At 51.4% G+C, this 19,963-nt stretch overlaps 3 protein-coding genes across 3 annotated transcripts; 1 reads left to right on the forward strand and 2 right to left on the reverse strand.

The window, feature by feature from the left end:
• Window positions 1-1,875: 1,875 nt before the first annotated feature.
• On the reverse strand, window positions 1,876-4,210 carry roq (RING finger and CCCH-type zinc finger domain-containing protein roquin). The gene is made up of 7 exons (XM_003743478.2): window positions 4,006-4,210; window positions 3,736-3,896; window positions 3,357-3,557; window positions 3,090-3,242; window positions 2,649-2,915; window positions 2,330-2,494; window positions 1,876-2,232 (listed from the first exon to the last, which is right to left on the reverse strand). Exons 1-7 carry the CDS (start codon window positions 4,208-4,210, stop codon window positions 2,083-2,085), a joined length of 1,302 nt encoding a protein of 433 aa, XP_003743526.1. The 3' UTR covers window positions 1,876-2,082.
• Window positions 4,211-8,621: 4,411 nt separating this feature from the next.
• Window positions 8,622-10,488, forward strand: LOC100900685 (endochitinase). Its single transcript, XM_003743425.1, has 4 exons — window positions 8,622-8,731; window positions 8,818-9,412; window positions 9,604-10,112; window positions 10,188-10,488. The coding sequence occupies exons 1-4, from the start codon at window positions 8,637-8,639 to the stop codon at window positions 10,429-10,431; spliced, it is 1,443 nt and encodes a 480-aa protein (XP_003743473.1). The 5' UTR covers window positions 8,622-8,636; the 3' UTR covers window positions 10,432-10,488.
• Window positions 10,489-11,023: 535 nt separating this feature from the next.
• On the reverse strand, window positions 11,024-19,849 carry LOC100908979 (ribosomal protein S6 kinase 2 beta-like). Its single transcript, XM_003743479.2, has 5 exons — window positions 19,820-19,849; window positions 19,521-19,712; window positions 18,883-18,935; window positions 12,616-13,432; window positions 11,024-12,214 (listed from the first exon to the last, which is right to left on the reverse strand). Exons 1-5 carry the CDS (start codon window positions 19,847-19,849, stop codon window positions 11,024-11,026), a joined length of 2,283 nt encoding a protein of 760 aa, XP_003743527.2.
• Window positions 19,850-19,963: the final 114 nt, after the last annotated feature.

Raw genomic sequence — 19,963 nt, forward strand, 5'->3', positions numbered from 1 at the left:
GCATCGGATATCGGCTCCCAAGAGTTGATCTCCGTGAACAGTCAACAAATTCCGTTTCTAGAAACTTTGAATAAATATTCCATGTATCCCGTGACACGCGTAAACATATGACTCCAATAGAATCCCACCCGATCATGCGAGCAGCCGAAGGGAGGAACAATCGAACGACCGATTTGAAAAAAAAACATTTTCCAAATGACGGCTCTTTCAGAGATAGGACCGCTGACTATCACCTTCGTAGTTCGGATTTGCAAATCGATTGGAATACACGATAGCAAAAATACACCGCGTCCTAGGAAAGAAGGAAATCGTACAGTCGTAGCAAACAAGAGCGTCGCGGAACTGCCCGACAAAAGGCCTTCAACAATTCATAACATTTTCCACGACTGCCGACTGCCGAGCAGCGAAATGACGAAAGCACCATCGATTCCAAAAAGAGCTGATGGAGATCTATGTATGTAAGTGTGTCGATCTCCATCCTTCTCGGAGAGATCGGAAGCAACGCTCGTGACGGACTCGTTTCCGGCTCCCTCACGGTTCGTTGTCTACAACGTCGTCTGTGGGAAACACAAGCAGTTCGAACGAGTTAGGCATCCAACGAGATGCAACGCTCCCTCTGATGCAGGTCTCTACAGTTCGTCCTGTAGATCTAACAACAGATGCAACATTGAGTATAACACGTATGACATGTAGTAACACCAGCGGACAATATCGTCCTATAAACAAACTAGTCGATAACAATGCGTGCCGATCGCGCCAGAGCGCTGGTTGCGAATCAACACATTGGGATCGTATTCCTCTAAATGCTCTCGACCACTGTATCGTAGATCCGAGAGTGTAGAGAAGGGATAACAAGTATCTAACGATTATCAGGATAGTATATCCAGAAGTTTGAATTCCCGATAGATTGCTTATCATCGGTCAATTGCTAACTAGTGGAGTAATGATCAGAGGAGAAGAAGAAGAAGAAGAACAATCCGGTAGGTTTCAACTTGGATTAGAATGCTCGGGGACACAATATGTATCCGACGACACTCGATAACAAGGCAATCTGTGACACGGAAAACTTGTCACCTGTCCAGTTCGCTTACTCACCAGCTGAGTTTGCTAGCGGAGCCTCTCTAACATAGAGCCATTGACTCGCCCGAAAGTGGGGCTCGAAAGGAAACAACATCCACCTCATTTGAAAATCGAGGCGATCAGCTGAATATTAGGTGACAATAGAAAACGCTCCTCCGTATAAACGTCTTAGACTCAATATTTGAATGAGGCGATTGTTAGTAAGGTAATTGTTCCATCAATGGACTATTACCAATTTCGATGTTTACAACTACAGATCGATCCCCGCGGAGAAAATTGAAAATGCAGCGATCGATATCGAATTCGTAGCATCGGTGTGAGGGAGTGTATTCGTCAAAGAGATCTTCGACACCTCATCGAGGAGTAAATAATGGTGAGGGCAATAGGGGGCCGAGTCCGGAAATCTCTTCGGAGATTTGGTGAATCGTCGGTTGCAAAATTCACGGCCGTTTTCGGAAGGGGTCGCGAAAACGGCAATCGTAGATTTTCGCCAAGAAGGCTCGCTTGCTTCGAGGGTTTCGATGAGAATTGAACGAATATCAACGGGACATAGGGGCTACGTCTCAACCGCATATGGTCGACTTTGGCATTTCATGCTCCGACCGCTCCTCGCCCTTGAAAAGTCTCCGCCGGAGAGAAAGGGTGAGGTGGGCACAATCGAGATTTCATCTCGCTCGGTCGGTATCAACTAGATAATTTCTTTTCTCCTATAGGTCACAGTCTCGGCTAGCGGCCAATGAGGCCACCGCGAATATCTCGGGAGCCGGTGAGTTTTCGGAGGCCCCTCTCTCGTTTCTTGCGGGAAATTCCTTCAAGTTCCGCTCTCCTGCCGTGTTGTTTCTTGTAGCGTCACTACTATGAGCGTTGCCTGAAGGAGGCTTCGACTCCTAGATCTGCGACGCGGTTTGCGGCTCGGCTCTCAGACGTCCGGTGCTCGGGGCGGAACATACGAGACTACTTAGTGGAGGTCGATTCAGACTCTGAGGATATCCAACTCCTGCATCAGTGACCGTCGTGATGACTGACTTGTGACAAAGGATGGGATTTACTCATCATTCTAAAATGTTCTTGTTCTCTGAGAGAATGAGCGAAAGTACATGCGCTCCCTCTGGGGCAGCCCCCGAAATTGTTCATATCTCTGCAGAGATTAACCTGGAAGAGAGAATATCGAGTTGAGTTTTTCTCTACATGAGATGAACCGCGAGGGATTCTCATTGGACGGTTATCCCGAGTTCTCAAAATCATTCACCCTGTATTTATAAGCCGTATGGGCGAGAGTAGCTTGCTGAATTGGAATCTGGTTCTTATGCTGCATCAATTGGAGGCAACAGTCCACGACAGTCAAGGCTGCCGTGATGAAATCGAGGACAGATTTTCCGGATGACGCCATTTTCTCGACGTTCCACTCAAGAATCTGTTCGGAAGGGAAATCACGAAAAATTTAGAGTCCTCGTCGGATATCCACGCGGGGATCAAGATGCATCGGATATCGGAAATTCTTATCTGAATCGCGGTGGGCAAAGACTCCCACCCCTGAGCCCCAGGGGGGTCATTGGCCCGCCACGAACCTTAATCGGCTGCTGGATGACGTGGAGGAGTGATGTGAGGCCGTAGTTGCCTCGGGCGGCGAGAGACATGAGTTCTTTCGAAGTTTGCTCCAACGTTTGGGGGGACTGGAGTTTGTCGATGATGCTCTGCATATGCGATCGATGCGTACTGTCTCCGTATAGCAAACTCGACCATTGTTCGGGAGCGATGCGAAGTCCAGCCTCGCAGGCGATTTGAACGATTTGCGTATCGTGCTCTCGTCTCAGCGCCTCGTACGTCCGGAACTCCTGGAATCCGTACGGGTGAAAAACTATTCGGAGTTCCCGATGAATGCTTAATTATTGCTCTGAGTCTATCCCGGGTCCCAGGTATCGAACCGAGCGCCATAAGAATCCGGAGCTGGCCATCGGTGTTTCACCCCAGCTTAGACGCCACTGAATCCGGTTCTGGACGGCACGAACCTCCTTGAGTTGCATCAATGAAGAGTCACCATCTCGCTTGGCCACCACGAAACACGAAGCACGGTACAGCAGTTGAACAACATGTCCGATCGAAGTTTTCGAGGCGTGTGGAAATATGACCGATAATCGTTGGACTACAAACATCACCAATACCTGGAAGCATGGGCAAGATTTCAGGCTCTGGCAGAAGGAGAGGAAATCGACACTGAGACTCCGCGCGATCTGATTTATTCATCCCTGAAATTTATGATCTCTCCGGCCGTTTACCTTCCGCGAGAGGGCCGAACCGTCTTCCAGAGCCAGAAGCACGAGTCTCAATACCTCTTCCTGCATAGCAGGACCGAGGAATTGGCAGCCGCGGGCGCGAACAGCGGCCCAGAGGGAAGCGGTGAGCTGACCCGAAGATTGTTGTTCTAGGATGATCTCTACAAGTGATCGCTCTGCCAATGACCGAGCGGCTTTGAGTGCCTAGAAGAGAAAAATACGTTTCTTCGTAGCGATTCCATCGATACGGTGAAGCAATACAGTGAAGCACCCATCTGACCGAGTAATGGAATGAATAAATACCAAAGACCATAAATAAAGAAAATTTCACGAGTTTTCTTCCTCATAGACAAGGAGCTTCCGATACGAGATATCCTCTCACCTTCTGCCGCCCGAACTGATCATCGAGGTTCGAGTTGACCAGGGCAAGTAGTTTCCGCTGCATCGGTCGACTCAGGTTGGGAATCGGTGCTGTATTGCCTCCAGCTCGTGTCATGGTCGCGAAAGAGCAGATTTGTTGATAGGCCAGAGTAATGGAGTAATCTGGAATTCGTTCCCTCAAGTCGAAATCCCCAGAGTTTTCTCAGGTTCGGAAACGTTATCGGCTCAAGCCCCGAAACGGCGAACATTCTCGAGACGATAAGGAACTCACCTGCCTCGCCAGGCTCCAAGCCTTCCCCCAGCATCTGGAGGATGACCGTGTTCTCACTAACGACGTCTTGATCACCATTTTCACAATTTTTCCGGTGCCGTTCTAGACAGAGTTGACAAAGAGTATGTCCACAGGAGAGGATCAAGGGCCGACGGACAATTGGCGAAAATTTTTGCTCGCAAGCTGGACACAGCAAAATATCCATTTGCTAAAACACTCGCCGCTTCCTGTAATGAACCAAGAGTTCCCATGAGTGGCTGAAACCGAGGACGCGAATCTCGGCGCCACTCAGCATCATTGTCCGATCCCCCGAGGCCGAAGTCTTTGGGGATCGCGCTCTTCATGCAGGGAATAGTCATGTTTGGTCCACGGGATTTAGCTCCAAATCTGCAGAAATTTTTCTCACAGAACTCGACACCACGTATTAACGATGAATAGACAAAAGTCCACAACTTCCAATGGACGCATATATTTTATTTCCATCTTTTGTGGAAGCTCTGAGAGACTAAGTTCAAACATTCGTGATCGTAGCCAGCCGAATGAGAAATTTGACATCTGGGCTCTGCGAGACGGAAGTCAAAGTCACCGTGAGACAACGGTGACTTAATCTTTCGAAACTACAGCACACGGACGTCAAGGAGGAAAATCCGCTTCGAAGCCCTCAAGCACAGAGGGTCCGGTCGCGGAACAATTTTTTTTCCCTGAACCGTCCAGGGTATCGGAGACGTTTCTCACCTCTTCACTACGGTAGCCTGCCGAACGCGAGCCCGGACCTCAGAACAGCGGGGGGAACATTGAAATGCAGGGGTTTTCGTCGGAGAAAACCGATCCGGAGAGAAACCGTGGCGAAGATAGCGGCTGGGAGAACTATGGTCAGAAATTCAACAACGGCAGAGACTGCCCAACAACAACAACAACAACAACGGCCTTAAACTGTTGCTTGACTAAGTGGGTCTATCCGTGTGGCTCCCAAATCACGGATTGTTCTCTCTTTTCCTCACAGTCTTCCCTCCTCTGCATACAGTGCAGAGAGATCGACGGAGAGGGAGAACTTTCGAGGTTCCGTCTTTGGTGGCCAGCCTGGTTGCCAGCTATATTTTGACACGCGAGTGATCATGCGGAGTTCTGGGACGGCGCAGGCGAGGGCAAGCTATTGGCTCTTGGAAAAAAGAAAGGGCTCAATGTTGTTTCCCGGGGCGCTCGCATCATGGTCGCTCGCGGCTGCCGTGTGCACCCTTACCACGACGAGTATCGCCAGCGGGACTCAGTCAGATGAGCGGGCGGTCGAATGAGCGAGCTGGCTCCCGAAGTCCGCTCCGATATTCCTTGAAGAGGAAGCCTGGACATCGTTCCGAGGACGTTGAGGCGAAGAAATCCAGCGGGACCTGAGTCTAGATCGAGGTCTCTGATTGAGAGACCTTGTCTCGTGTGAATCATGGAAGTTCCGAGCGTCAGCTCACGTCAATGCCAAGCAGGCGTGGCATCCCAGGTGGATTCGGAGAGCGTGGGAGAACCTGTCGTCGAGCTCCCTCTCATAAGCCTCTTTCGCGGGGATTCCCAAAGATAGTAGAAGTCTCTCCGCGCACGAATTATGATGTCACCGGGAAATACCACTTCTCTCTCAAACTCGAATCGACATCCGGAATCTCGACGATTTCAATCATTCTCTCGACGGAGGGAAGGGCGGTCAAAGGATTCAAAAAAGCAGCGTAGAAAGGAAAGAACACTCCATCGTCTACGCAGTCTAATGAATGAATTTCCGGGTGGACTTCGTCTCCCAGAAAAGACTGTTCTCCGAATACGTGCCCAAGCGGGAGAACTATGGGCTGCTGTAATAATTATTAAAATCCAGCAATTGCAAACCGCTCTGCGTCGCTCCAGTTGAGATTTGTCCCATTGACATATGGAGACCACACAGGTTATTTTCGGTCTGAGTCTTTTGGATATTGCTCTGGAGATCCATCAAAGTCACGTGCTGGAATCTGCTGGGGTCCGGTTTCCTGGAAGGATTCCAAATGAATTGACTGAACATTGAGCTTTTAGAGAGCGACAACAGTAGGGATGGGTACCCCTCCTTTTCAATTGCAGAATCCTTCCTCTGATCTCATTGAGCGAATTCCGAGCCGCCCCCGCGTACCCGATGCGATATCAGATATCAGCTTCCGAATGGCACGGATTTCCGTGATCGTTTGCCCTAATGCCCAGCTCACACGATCATCAGCAATCGGCAAAAAAATTAGTGTTTCGGACTCTACTGAGCACCTAGAGGGCTCTACTTCTTCGGGAGCAGGATGCTCCGAACATCGGCAGGGGCCTATGACCGACTGGACACTCAATCCACCGGGGTTCACTCAGAGTCGGGGAATGTGAGTGATGTCATTCCAACGGCGAGGGTCCGAATAGTATTCCGCAATTATATCATCACGTCGCAGAATATGTGATTTCGAAGATGGTTCTCGTCTGCCATCTTGCACGACCTTCTCTGGACAGCTCAAGATGAGCAGCATGATCGCGCTCTTGTTCTGGTGTATCTGGCGTCTTACGGGAGTTTTCGCCCAATCGAGCTACAACCAATACTTCAACAATGAAAATCACCCGGCGCCTTACGGTCCTTCGCCGGGAAGGCCCTTCTCAGCGCAGGCCAGGAACGACGGCCCCAACCTTGGAGGACCTTCGATGTTGGACGGCCCGCGTGGATCGGAAGTCGGATCTCCAGATTACGGGCCTACCGGATCGATGCCCATGCTGAGCAACTTGAATTTCCTCACTCAGGGCCTCTTCAGAGATCCCCAGCTGAATTTCTGTCGGAAGTGTCCGAGTTGCATTGCCTGCACCGGAGTGCGGATCAATCCACAGGTGCGCCCGGACTCGATTTTCCTCGGAGCTTTCGCAGGCCCCAGGAAACACTCGGCGAACTTCCAGGATCTTGCGAATTTCGCCCTGCAGGAGCATATGAGAAAATTCGGCTTGTCTCCTCTGAGCATCACCGTGGCAGACTGTCGAGTGCGTTCCACGGCTTTTCAAGGCTTCGTGAAAATGTGCGAGTGCGGCGGCGGATCTCGGAGCCCTGAATTCCAACTGGAGATGAGAGATCTGGGGAGGATGTTCCAGCAATACCGGAAACATCTGTAAGTCGCCCAGGCAGCTTCTTTGAACTGGATTCGAACGCTATTCTCAGTAGTCGGAAATCGCTTTGTCTTCCGGGAAGCCAAATCTCCGGATTGAGGCAAAACGGACCTCTATAACCAGCCAGGGGTCTGTGGATATGGTCGACTAGCGAGGGAATAAGCGAATAATTTTTTCTTCCCCCTCCAAGGTCGATTCTCTGCGATCAGAGCGTTTGCGAGATCACAGGCTTCCTGCCAAAAGGATCCTTCTCGTACAGCTTCTATAGTAACCGCAGAGAATACGAGATTCCGTTCCCGGATCGATTTCCCATAAAGCTCCAAGTAGAATATTCGAACCGTGACCAGCAGAACGTGATGATCTACAGCGTGAAGCGTCGGAGTATTCTCGAACTCATACGAACGGTTCGTAATTTTCGGCATTCAACTGTAATCTGCCTTTTCCTCAGAGAGCCGTCACCCTCAGCGATCGAGCTCGGCCTCCAGTGTTTTCCGGAGAGCGGACCCCGCTACATGATCAATTAATTATTGCTTGGGAGTGATTCATTGATAATCGCTTCGATCCATTCAGGATTCACCTCGTTTCAGGCATCAACGGCCACTAGAAAGGTTCCGAACGCTGAATTTCTCCACCGAGTGCTGGCAAACGTTATCGAGAGAAAATTCGACAACTGCTACCGCTTCAGAGACATTGGGGAAATTTCGGAAGCGGCGCGATCGATTTTCAGGGATGCGGCTAACGGAGATGGGGGATTCAGGGAAGCAGGACCCGGGGGCGGGTTTGGAGATACGAGTTTCCGGGATCAGCCCAGAATGAGAGACGATGAATACGATGATAGAGAGAGATCGCCGTCAGGGATGGATTACGGTTCTCCCAAGGACAGATCGGACAAGACGAGGTCGTCTGGACCGGTCTACACGGAACTCTGAGGACCGTCGCGATGGTCGGCACAAAAATACCTGCTCGGGGAGGCCCCCGTATTTCCTCCCTATTTAACAGATCCATCATTTGTCGGGGATCCGGGGATTCCGTGTAGAATTTGTGAATGCCCCTAAGCGATGCCAATAAATAGCTTTGAGGATTCTACTCACCGGAAATTCATTCCTGGAAAGCGGGACTCACATTTTTGTTCGCGGCGGAGTAGGCCTTACGGACGAAATCCCTGGCCGAACCACCGGTGGGCGTTCCTCCAGGGAATGTCTCATATCACAACAGCTGGCCATCCAAGGACACGTCTCGGTCTCGAGCTCTTCCCAACAAACTCACTTCGGGGACCCGCTCTGCGACGCAGACTACCGAATGAGCAACAATGACCCTATCGAAAACATCAATCTTCTTCTCTATACTCAGCTGACCTTTGCGGCGACGGTTCGAGGCGATCTCGGCTCAGTATAATGGACAATCGAGGAGAAATGCGTATCTGACTCAGGACTGTCTGACTTCTGGAAGAGACATAAGACTACATTCATTCTTTACAGCTTCTCAGTCGTCCTCCGTGTTGCGAGATGAAAACTTCGCTGATTCTCTCGGCGTTGCTCGCCCTCGTCGGCAGCGCAGTCGCTGCGAAGCCTTTCCTGTGCTATTGGGAGTTCTGGGGAGTGTGAGTCGAAGTCAATCGCCGGATTGTTCCCTTTTGACCTTCCCTCCCTGTTCCGGGATCCGCTCCGCAATCTCTATCAACTCCAGGTACCGGGCCGATCCTCACAAGGGTACAATCGACAAGATCCCGGTGAATCTCTGCACCCATGTCATCTATTCCTTCGTGGGCTTGGACGAGAACAGCAACACCGTCAAGCCGCTGGATAGCGAGAGAATGGACAGCGATCTCCGTGCGCTCCGAGCTCTCAAGCAGAAGAACTCAGCCCTCAAAGTCATCGCCGCCATCGGAGGCTGGGGTGAGGGGGCCGCGAAGTATTCCCGTCTGGTGAGCAACACCGCAAGCATCGACAAGTTCGTCGCTTCCGTGAAGGATTTCGTGAAGAAGTATGAGCTCGATGGTTTCGATCTCGACTGGGAATTCCCCGGAGCGACCGATCGAGGGGGCAGTCCCTCAGACAAGGCGAACCTGATAACTCTCCTCAAAAAACTCCGTGAAGCTCTTCCGGGGAAACTTTTGACTATCGCCGTCGCTGGACCCCAATACAGGATCGATGGGGGTTACGATGTTCCAAACATCGCCAAAACCGTCGACTACATAAACGTCATGTCCTACGATCTCCGTGGTCCGTGGGACCAGGCTACGGGGAACCACGTGGGTCTGTACGGAAACGGCATCAGCGTGGTGAGTTTGACGGCTTCGATACTCGATAAGTAGTGGCTCTCTTGACGGAGACGAAGGACGAGATGTTCAAGCGTGATCTGTCCCGTACGAGCGATTCTCCGTCTTTTCCCTCGATTCATGTGAAATAATAATTGGTGCGATGGATATTATCGCTAATGGTCCCCGCACCCAATTCGACTTCGGTGTTACAGTCTCAAGTAATGCAAGCTTGGCGCAAGGCCGGGGCTCCCGCGAACAAATTGATCATGGGCTTCGCTTTCTACGGTAAATCCTTCACCCTCCAAAATCCCTCGAACAACGGTATCGGCGCTCCCGCCAGCGCCGGCCAAGCTGGCGAAGTATCCCAGGAAGGAGGAACCCTTTTCTACTACGAAATCTGCGAAAGAATCAGCAAACGAGGGTGGAAACGAGTTTTCGACGACGCGACCAAGGGTCCCTACGCTTTCGGAGAGAACCAATGGGTGGGATACGAAGATGTCGAAGGTATCAAACACAAGACCGATCTCATCAATAAAGAAGGCTTCGCAGGCGCCATGGTCTGGGCGATCGAGCTCGATGATCAGTCGGGCGTTTGTGGCGGAGGGAAGTTCCCTCTCGCGAATGCTGTTTCTAAAGGACTCGGAGGGAACTCTGACGATGGCAAGGACGAGGACGATGACGAGGATGAAGACGTCGTGACCCCTTCTCCGAAACCCGATCCGTGAGTTCCGATCGAGGAAAACCGAAAGTGAATCGAGTCTGGGTCCTTCAGTCAGTAATGAGTTTTTGTTCGCAGCACAACCGCGTGCCCGCAACCCAAACCGACCCCGAATCCCAATCCCGGACCCACTCCCGACTGCAGCTCCGGAGAGGAATACATCCCTCACGCCTCCCAATGCAGCAGATACATCCGGTGCGTAAACGGGCAGCCGATCGAGATGCCGTGTCCGCCAGGACTTATCTTCGACTACAATCTCAAGGTTTGCAACTGGCCGGACAGCGTGAATCCGAAGCTCCCCGCTGGATGCCAAGACGCATGATATCACTCGGGGATGGAGACAGACTGAATAGAACGAGAGAATAAAAGCGAAGCTGAGCACCCAAATTAGTCATCTTCTTGCGCATTCTCCGTTTGCAGCTAGAAGCCCTTGAGACCTAATCCTCAATCTTGCGCAATCTCGAGGAGCTCCGGAAAACATCCCAACGAGTCTGAGGTTGCTTGACGTGGTGTATCGACGTATTTGTCAAGCTGGGCTTCGAGAGCGAACGTTCATGACCCGTTCCCGGATCGATGGCAGTTTCAATCCGTGGCGTTCTCGGAATCGGAGAACGTGGGAAGTCGTCAGGGCGAGCGGGAGCGAACTCTGGCTCTCCCGCTGGCGCCGGGACCCTCTTCGGAATCGTCATTCATATCCTTCTTCCCAGAGGGCGTTTCATTCCTACCGAGGCATTGGAACCCTCAGGTGACTTTATTAGGGTGGCTCTCGGAATGTCGAGAACAATAATCCTTCTCTAGATGGAACACGCGCTGGTAAACGGAGCGGCTCGACATGCGAGAGTCACATAGAGCCCGAAGCGGCCAATCGAGAACCGGGGGTATCGGTCTGCGGGTTCCCTTTAGACACCACTGGATCAAAATCCCTCGAATTCGACGACTTTTTGAGATTTTGGGCGCTGCTCCCCGAAGAGCTCAAAGCGGTTCGCCTCTTGCGCTTTGATCGGTTGAGAAGAAACTTTCAGCTTGTATTTCCCGCGGAACAAATCATCGAAGTCGATGTCCTCGAACCATGGGTGTCCTTTGATGTCCTCCACTCCGCCTGCCAGGTTTCCGAGACGCCTGTTGGGATTCGTGTTGAGTAGGTGCTCGATCAAACTTCTGACATGTTCGCTCAAGTCGCGTTCAGCATGGAATACGAATTTCCCGTCGATTATTCTCTCCCCGAGACTCTCATCGCGATTACGAGCCCCTGGCTCGGCTTTGAAGGGGAGGAGTTCGTGCAGCATTTCGTATAGTAAGACACCGAACGCCCACCAATCGATGGCCGTTCTGTAAGGCTTCCTCTGGATCATTTCGGGCGCCATGTAGGCAAGAGTACCGCAATAAGTGTAAGCTCTACCTAGGGAGAATCTCGCTAAGCCGAAGTCCCCAAGTTTGAGGAGGCCCTCCGGGAAGACGAGAATGTTGGCCGGCTTGAGATCGCGGAACAGAATATTGAATCGGTGGAGGAACTGTAGACCGAGAACGATCTGACCCGCGTAGATCTTCGCTTCCGCCTCGTTCGGGAGCCAGTCGGCGTTACGGACAACGCATCTGTCCATATCACCGTAGGGCGATAATTCCATGATCAGGAAAACATTTTCCTCGTTCTGGGCAACGAACTTTAGCTCGACTACGTAAGCGCTCGCTGACGCGAAGTGAACTTCTTTCTCCCGGAGAACGTCGGCGTATCGGTTTTCTTCAGCGATTTTGGCTTTGCGTTGAATTTTGATCGCGTACACTACGTCATCCTTTACATATCTGCCGATGGCGACGACCCCGAAAGAGCCCTCATTCAGTTTCTTCCCAAGCCTGAAATCGTCTATATTCACTTTCGGACAAGTACATTTGTTCAATTTGGCGAGAACATCTCTCTCCCTGGATTTGATATATTGTTCGTATGCTCCTCGAGTTGATCCTCCATCGATCTGACGGTAGCTTGTCTTCTGCTCGATGCTCGGGGGCGCTTCATCGCCGTGAAGGGGAGACGGAACAAATCGCTGACATGCCTCAAGGACCTTGCCCGGATAATCTGACAAGGTGGAAAGAACCGAACCCATCGTTATCTTCGCATGAATGAGTCACGGGAGTCGTTCTCCTGAGACTCTCATCCATTCACCTCAGTCTCAACGGGAGGGGGAAGGGGAAGGTTCCGGCTGAACCATGCGCGACCCGGAAGAAAGGGAATCGCAGGAGCACCGAATCGGCTTCGTATCTCGGATTTCGGACACGACCCAGGGTAGTCGAAATGAACTCTAATTCCCGAATGGCCTCACACCTCACAGCTCACAGCCGACGCGATGACGGCGTTCATGTTCCGGGTCCTGAACTGATCCTCTGCGATGGAGTCTCAGCCGGATCGACCGACCTTGAATCAGGAGGAATTTCGTTTTATTCAGAAGCCTTCGTAAGCCTTTCGGTGAGGGTCTTCCGTTCGTTCGTCCCCGAAAATCGTCCTGTGATCCACCTCTTTAGGAGCGAATGGTTCGCATGTGAGCGCTATTCTGTATTGCTTCGTCAAAACGTCCTGGAAATTTATGTCTTCGAACCAGGGATGCTCCTTCACATCTTCGGCCTTGCCAGGCAAATTACCGAGCCGCCGTTCCGGTGGTATTTGCAGAAGCTGCTGGATAAGCGATCTGACAGGACTGCTTAAGATTCTCTCCTGCGTTGCGATGTCGCCGAGGATTCCATTGACCGACTTCGAGAACAGCCTTTTTTTCTGCATCAACTCGCTGAGGATCACACCGAAAGCCCACCAATCAACGGCTGTCCGATGCCCCTTCTTCAGCATAACTTCTGGCGCTATGTATGCCAACGTACCGCACATTGTGTATGTGCTGCTGTGAACTATTTTCGCGACGCCGAAATCACTCAGCTTGAGATATCCATCCGCGAACATTATACAGTTTTCTGGTTTGAGATCGCGCAGCGCGATATCCGAGTTATGCAGATACTCCAAACCGAGAGCGATTTGAGCCATCCACAGTTTGACGCCCGCCTCCGTCGGGGTCCATGCGGGGTTGTCGACCGTGCAACGACTCAGATCACCGTAGCTCGAATAATCCATTATCATGTACAGATTCGATGTGTCTTGAGAAACGAACTCCAAACGAATTACGAAGTCGCTCGCCGCCGCGTATAGGATGTTTTTCTCCTGGACCGTCTCAGCGATCCTGCGCGCGCGCTCGATTTCCGCTTTTCGTTGAATTTTGATTGCGTAATCCACTCCGGTCTCGTTGTACCTGCCGAGGACCACGAGACCGAAGGATCCTCTGCCCAAACTCCCGCTTATGGAAAAATTTTCAATGTCTACTCTCGGACAGCTGTTTGCTCCAAGCTTCAATTCGACGAGCTGTTTCGCTCTTACGAGATAATTCTTGTGAGTCTCTCGATACGCTATCTTTTCTTCCTCGGAGAGTGGCGCGATTCCGTAAGATTCCGGCTTCGGACGGTGCCTCAGACAGTCGAGTCGTGCCTCAGTGGTACGATATTTCCGTCTGCACTTGTCGAACAATGATAAGCAACATGAGCCCATCGTTGTCTTCAGAGGCACGCATGCGCATCACTGGTCCAGCCAAGATTAGAGGGAAAATCTTAGTTTCGTTCCGACCATCTGCTTGAAGACCCCTGTATGGTCTCAGCATGCTACCACCATCCACGGGATGCGACAAGCTGCAACAGTGAGGGAATTCCGTTTCTGAATTCGTTTCGACGATTGATTCGCTCGACTCTTACCCCCATTGGGTCCTCCTAAACCGAGCCTGATTTCGAGAATCGCGCTTGTGATGGATAAAAATCGGACACATGAGATGCGCACCGTTCTAGATTCTGGCGTGGGAAATTTCAAATCCGATGACAATTCCCATTTGATGTTCCAGTTCGTGTTGATTGCATTTTGGGAAGCATTCGAAGCGCAGATGCATCCGGGCGGATAAACGCCGGAAATTGCGCATTATGTCGGCGACCGAGATGAAATCCCTAATCCGGATAACCTACAGGGTGGGGCAGTATAAATTCCCCATTTTGAATGATCCCCATGAAATACGAGCCAAGGCGGCAAGCGGAATTCTGTTTGCATTAGAATGACCACGAGGATTTGCAGTTTCAGAAAAAAACCCTCTGGTCCGAGACTCCTCACCGGGTAAACGTTCAAAGTTGACTTTTTGAAGTTCCGTTAACGTCATCCTCATAAAGCTCGGTATTGATTTCTGCGGGAAAACCCATTTTCCTCGCTTTCCGGCGGATCCTTGTTCTCCAGCTTGGAGATGACGGACCAAATGATTTTTTTCCGGACAGGGCGAGTCCTCCTTAACATTTCGTCGTAAACAGAACTTCGCTAGCCCTCATGGTTCGGATTCCATGAGCAAAACAAAATGGGGAGAATATACTGCCCCACCTTGTAATTTGACGAAATGGAAGCGGTGCCCCTTATCGTACTTGTTTCGCGGGCGAGGATGTGAGTGTGGAAGTCGGAGCCGCCGATGTTTCTGGGCCAGGAGGAGCCCATTCGGAAACGTTTTCCCTCTCAGTAGCTCGGGTCCGACAATGAGCATATGACGCTCCCAGATCGCACCGATTGGTCACGCGGCAGGTGGATTGAGCGGGCCATACGGTACAAATACCCCGCACTGTTGGAGTGGAGAAAGAACCGGGTCGCTCCCTCCAGTGAATCTGGTTTGATAGTTCGTCAATCGATACATCGATATCCATTCATCCGTACCAATGCGCGAGGAGCTGCTCAGCGACGATACCTGAGTATTGCTCCAAGTCCGATTCGCCTATGCGGCCCGGTCCTATACGAGGAGCCTTTCACGTTTCACTGCAGGAATTGTTCCCTATGAGCTCAGTGAAATCAAGTGGGAAAGAAAAGAACTCTGAAGCCTGGAGATAGCCATTTGGATGCCAGAAATTATATGCGTGATTGCAAATGCCGCCTCGCGTCCGCTAGCCTGAAAGAGAGTTTCTGTATGGAGAACGCTATCGAGCTCACATATTCCGGAAGCTCCGAATCAGATAGTCCTGATGCTTGTTCTAGACGGGGATTTCTGTCAGCTCCTGGTGGCACCTTCACCGCCGTGGAGGGTGTTTGCGTAATGTCCCAGACAATAATCTGTCACAACGCCGTGGGAGAAGCGCTATCCTGCTCGCGGCGCCGAATCCGATTGCAAGCTGTCCAAATAATGCTCACGTGGCCTTTTGACTCTTTCGAGACGAAGGTCCGGACCATCGAGAAGGCCATTGTAAGAGTGTGGAAGAGAGCCAGGGCCAGTCCAGACAGTCCAATCCAGAGGGAAATCAGGCATAGGAATCAGGCACAGGAATCAGGCGTAGGAATCAGGCGTAGGAATCAGGCGTAGGAATCAGGCGTAGGAATCAGGCACAGGAAATCAGGAACACTCGAATCAGGAATCGGGTCCCGGGACTTCCCGGATCAATGATTCTCTTTTATCCTATCACAGGGGACGATATTCATCCGTCTTTCTCTTCTCCGGCGTTCTCGGGGTCCCTAGCCACGAAGCGCAAGACCCCCAGATGAATATACACATACTGATTATAATAAATGCCTCAGGGATTCTGACCCACGGAACGGAGGCTCGATAGACCCTTTGAAGTGAACGAGACGCTTCCGAACCTCAGCTCTGAGCCCACTCATTAATTATAGGCCTTTCGATCACCTTGCGAAAAGGCCATTGAACCTTCTGATATATGGAGGGCTCATTCACAAGCGTGACCGGCCATGAACGCGTCTCGATGAAGCTCGTGCATGGGAGAAGTACCGTCCAGGACTTTCGTCTATCCTCTGGAATATCCCGAGAGCCCAGGCGAGAAGGCACGAAACAGTCCCGAATGGGCGAACGGGGTTAGAGTATTGATGATGAAGACGACGGGAAGCCTCTCCCGATCTCCGTCCCGGCGTCACACGAAATAAACTCAACGGATCGGGAATTCATACAACAAACGTCATTCAAATCAGCTCACAGCAGGTTCTCGTTAGCTTCCGACGACGATAGAAGGGTTCGCATCGTATGCTGGCTTCTGAGTCCCCCGAAACAAACGTCACTTCAGTATTTCCTTTTGCGAAGATGGGAAAATCGTTGCAGCATAACGAGAGCTCATGTGAATGCTTACCCTCATTCCACCATGCCGTCGAGGCAGCTCGTTCGAACTCCAAGTCAAAGAAGGATCCGTTTGGTATTCCGATCATATTCGTGCATTGTTATTCTAAGATTCTAGGGAGTTGACCTCGCCGATTACTTCCGCCAATCTCACTCGTGAACGGCTCACTCAAATATATCCTATCGAACGGCGGATCTGTATCCCGATGCCATCAACGAGGGACTCCTCAGTGGAATTATTCGATATCTCGCTCTCGATCGTCCAGGCTCACTTAATTCACATTCGCTCGGTGAGACCTCGAGCTGTCCTTGGAATTTTCTCTCCCGACAGGGCCGATGACCTTTAAGTCTTCAACAGGAACATCAATCCGAGAGAAACCCTCCGAGTGACTTAGCTTTGATGATCTTCCAGGAAAAATACATCATTAGCTACCGATCGACCTGCCGAGCCGCCGCCGTTACCATAACTCAAGCAGAGGGCGTCTTACGCCGACGTCACGGCCACTTGCACTACTGTGCGCTCTTTCGAGCATCAATCGAATTCGAAGAGGTAAGTGTCGGCGTTGTTTCTGTGAGCGCAAGTCTGTGGGGAGGTCTTCGATGTGAGGAATCTAGCGAGCTGTATCATGGTATTCGATATTCGACGCCTGAGCAGATCGTCCCCAATAATCGTACTCTAGCTCACTCCGAAAACGAATCTCTTCTTGCCACTGGAATCGACGAATTCGGACGGAGTGCTCTGACAGCTGAGCGAGTGGCCACGTTCGACTGGACTGGTCCTCGGCGGCGCTCTGTAGGAGCCTAGGAGCGTTGTGTCTAGGTGCATAGCGGCCCGTTCTGCTAGTCTAGGGAAGCCAGTCCAAGCAAGCAAGAGAGCCAGCTAGTCAGTCAGTCAGTCACTCAGCCAGTCAGTCAGACAAGCAGCTGGTAGTTTCTTCGAGGAGTGTTGCCGTGGATTCGCTTCCAGCCACTGGCGATCTTTGTGATTTTCGTGGAACTTCTGTCCCGATCGAATACGCACTCAGCCTCGCCGATTCGAGAGGAAACGCTCGGGGGAATCAGGGGACCGCGTCCCCCGGGAAAATCGGATCGTAATCAAATCTGAGACCTGTTGTGAAGTGACCTCGTCGCTCAGCAGTTTCGCTGTTCCTTCTCGACCGGCTGGAGATCTACTTGTGCTTCGATTCTTGTTCCCCGTCAGCTCGTCGATCCGTAGTCTGGTCGCAGGCCAGCAACGACGTTGATCCGGTAACGTTCTCTCCATTGAACAAGCTGTCCGATTGGAAAGCAACGTCCGAGGGACTTCTCAGCGCCCACTCGAATACAGCGCAAACGGCGCTTGCGATCGGTGAAAATCGAGTGACATCCGAAAACTCGCGCTCACCAAGAGGGATGCCAATCAGAGAGAACGTCGTGATCCGACAACTATAAGGACTAGAAAATCACCAAAGTGCTTTTCGAAGATCTGCCTTCTCTTGCCCCAAAATTTCCGGAAATCGCATGGGGGCTGAGAAGACCGAGCAGGAGTATCTCTGCGGTTCTTGAGCGTTCTCCGTACGGAGGAAAAAGAGTAATAGAGCGAATACAGCGCTCGGACATCATCTTTTGGTTTTTACGGTGGGAAAGCTGAAGCTAGATTCTTGTGCGAATCGTCAAGCTCGAATCGAGCTGCCATGCTCAATCCCAGGGACGTTTTCCGGTCTCTGCCGCATCCGCTTGTGCCTTGCCTCCCGAGAAGACTTCATCCCGTTTCTCCGCTGGCGAAGTTGCACGCCTTCCATCTACAGTACCATCAATGGCACGCCAACATGGTTCGCATGGGAATGCGACCCGAGCGAATGGTGAGTCATGTTTCAGCTCTGTGAGAATGAATTACAGCAGTCAGTGAGTCGGTTACTGCCGTGGAGAATAGTCCACGGAAACGCTTCAAGAGCAATCGATTAGCGAGCTTGGTTCCGCGATAGTCATTACAGCGGAATGACAGACTTATTTCCATGTGTCGGAAGCGAGTTCCGTGCGGCGGTATCTGAGTCGTTGATGTATTGAAAGTCATGCTTCGTCGGAACGAGATATTCGGGAATTCGAGAGAGCTCCGAGCCGAAAGAGCTCTGCCTCTCGATGCGAGCGACACAGAGAGACCGATGAGCGACTGTGGCAACAATAGCCAGTGTAAATTATATCGTCACGCAGTTGTTCAACAAACTTCTTTCCCTTCACGGCTCTCGATCATGCCGAATGTCGACTTATCCCATTTCTGAGTCCGAATAATGTGTATCCCTGGGATGCGACGTCTGGCTAAGGTCCCAGGACGGGAGTCCTGCTCTCGACAATCGAGAGCATGCATTTCGATCCGTGGCAGATGTATCGCTTGATCGGGCCTCTCTTACGCGACGTTGAAATTTTCGGCCGCATGCGGATCGCTGCTGAATCGGTCTCCAAGATGAGACAAAAAGCCATCGAGACGCAATCTTAGACCGGAGATCGAACTCTGGCGGCTACAGCTGCGAGGATTCTCCCGTATCAATTTCTCGCACGAATGTTCGTGACCTTGTCCTTAGAGAAAGAAAGATCCTCTAATCAAGTAGAACGTGAGCAGTATAGCTGGAAGTTGACGCGACGCAATGCGCTTCCAATGCTCCACACGGCTTGACTTCCACTCTGGGTCTGACTGCGCACATACGGCTTGCAGTATATCGCTTCGACGACCGCGTCAGCACCGCTTCGCTGACAAGAGATAGCGATATTGCGATAAAGAATGCAGCCGTTCCATGATTTGTCCTCCTGAATTTCCATCCGATCCGCGGGCATTCCTCCCAGCAGAATGATTCGTTCTTAGAAAGCGAGGGGGCGAAGAATCTCGTCGCAATTCAATCAATCAATCATCAGCTCCGGAGAAATCTCCGTCAGAGAAATTGGTTTCCAGTGCGATTTCGATTGGTCGGTGGTTCCGAATCGCCGAGGGACCCGTATTCGGCCGCTTAGAGCCTTAGAGAGAAAAGCTGAGCAAACAAGCTGGAACATCATAATCCTAGGCGAAGCCGCGAACTGCGACTCCTCCGGTGCCCTCCAGCACCCGATGCGGCTCAAACACGGAGTCTTCGGAGTCGAATTTTGAGTTTCGAAGGCACGGAGTAGCGACCGCAATTCACAACGTTGCGTCTCGCGTTCGGATATTCCATGGATTTTGCGTCGGAGTATCCGGTAAGAAGTGCCGGTGGAGATTTTATTTCTGCCCGGACGTCCCTGGCCAAACTTGATTGTTCCGACACAAAGCCATGAAACGCTCATCGAGAGTCGTGGCCACGTTTATCCGCATTCGGAGGTACCTAGCGACCAGATGTATTCCCTCCAGGGCAGAGTGTGAAACTTCTTTATGGTTATCGACTTTGAACCTTTCGTAATTATACGCCTTGCTGAAGACTCGTCGAGGTTTACACGAGTGCGTCTGTAGTTTGCTCCATGAACTTTAGCTTGATTTGCGGATGAGCATGTCGACGGGACGGGCGTACGTTGCAACTACGTCCGTTTCTTGCTCTTCAAGGCCGTCCATACGTCATCAAGAGCTACGCCGTATGCTGCCATTTTCAGGCGGAGACGGATGTTTAAGCGTCGGATTTTTTTCTAAACTGCCACGGGGAACCGCAGAGTCGACGACCTTCGCTACCTTCCGCATATAGCATCACGGATTAAAGAAGC

The sequence above is a fragment of the Galendromus occidentalis genome, unplaced genomic scaffold (genome assembly GCF_000255335.2).
Source record: "Galendromus occidentalis unplaced genomic scaffold, Mocc_1.1 scf7180000077446, whole genome shotgun sequence".
Classification (NCBI taxonomy): Eukaryota; Metazoa; Arthropoda; class Arachnida; order Mesostigmata; family Phytoseiidae; genus Galendromus; species Galendromus occidentalis.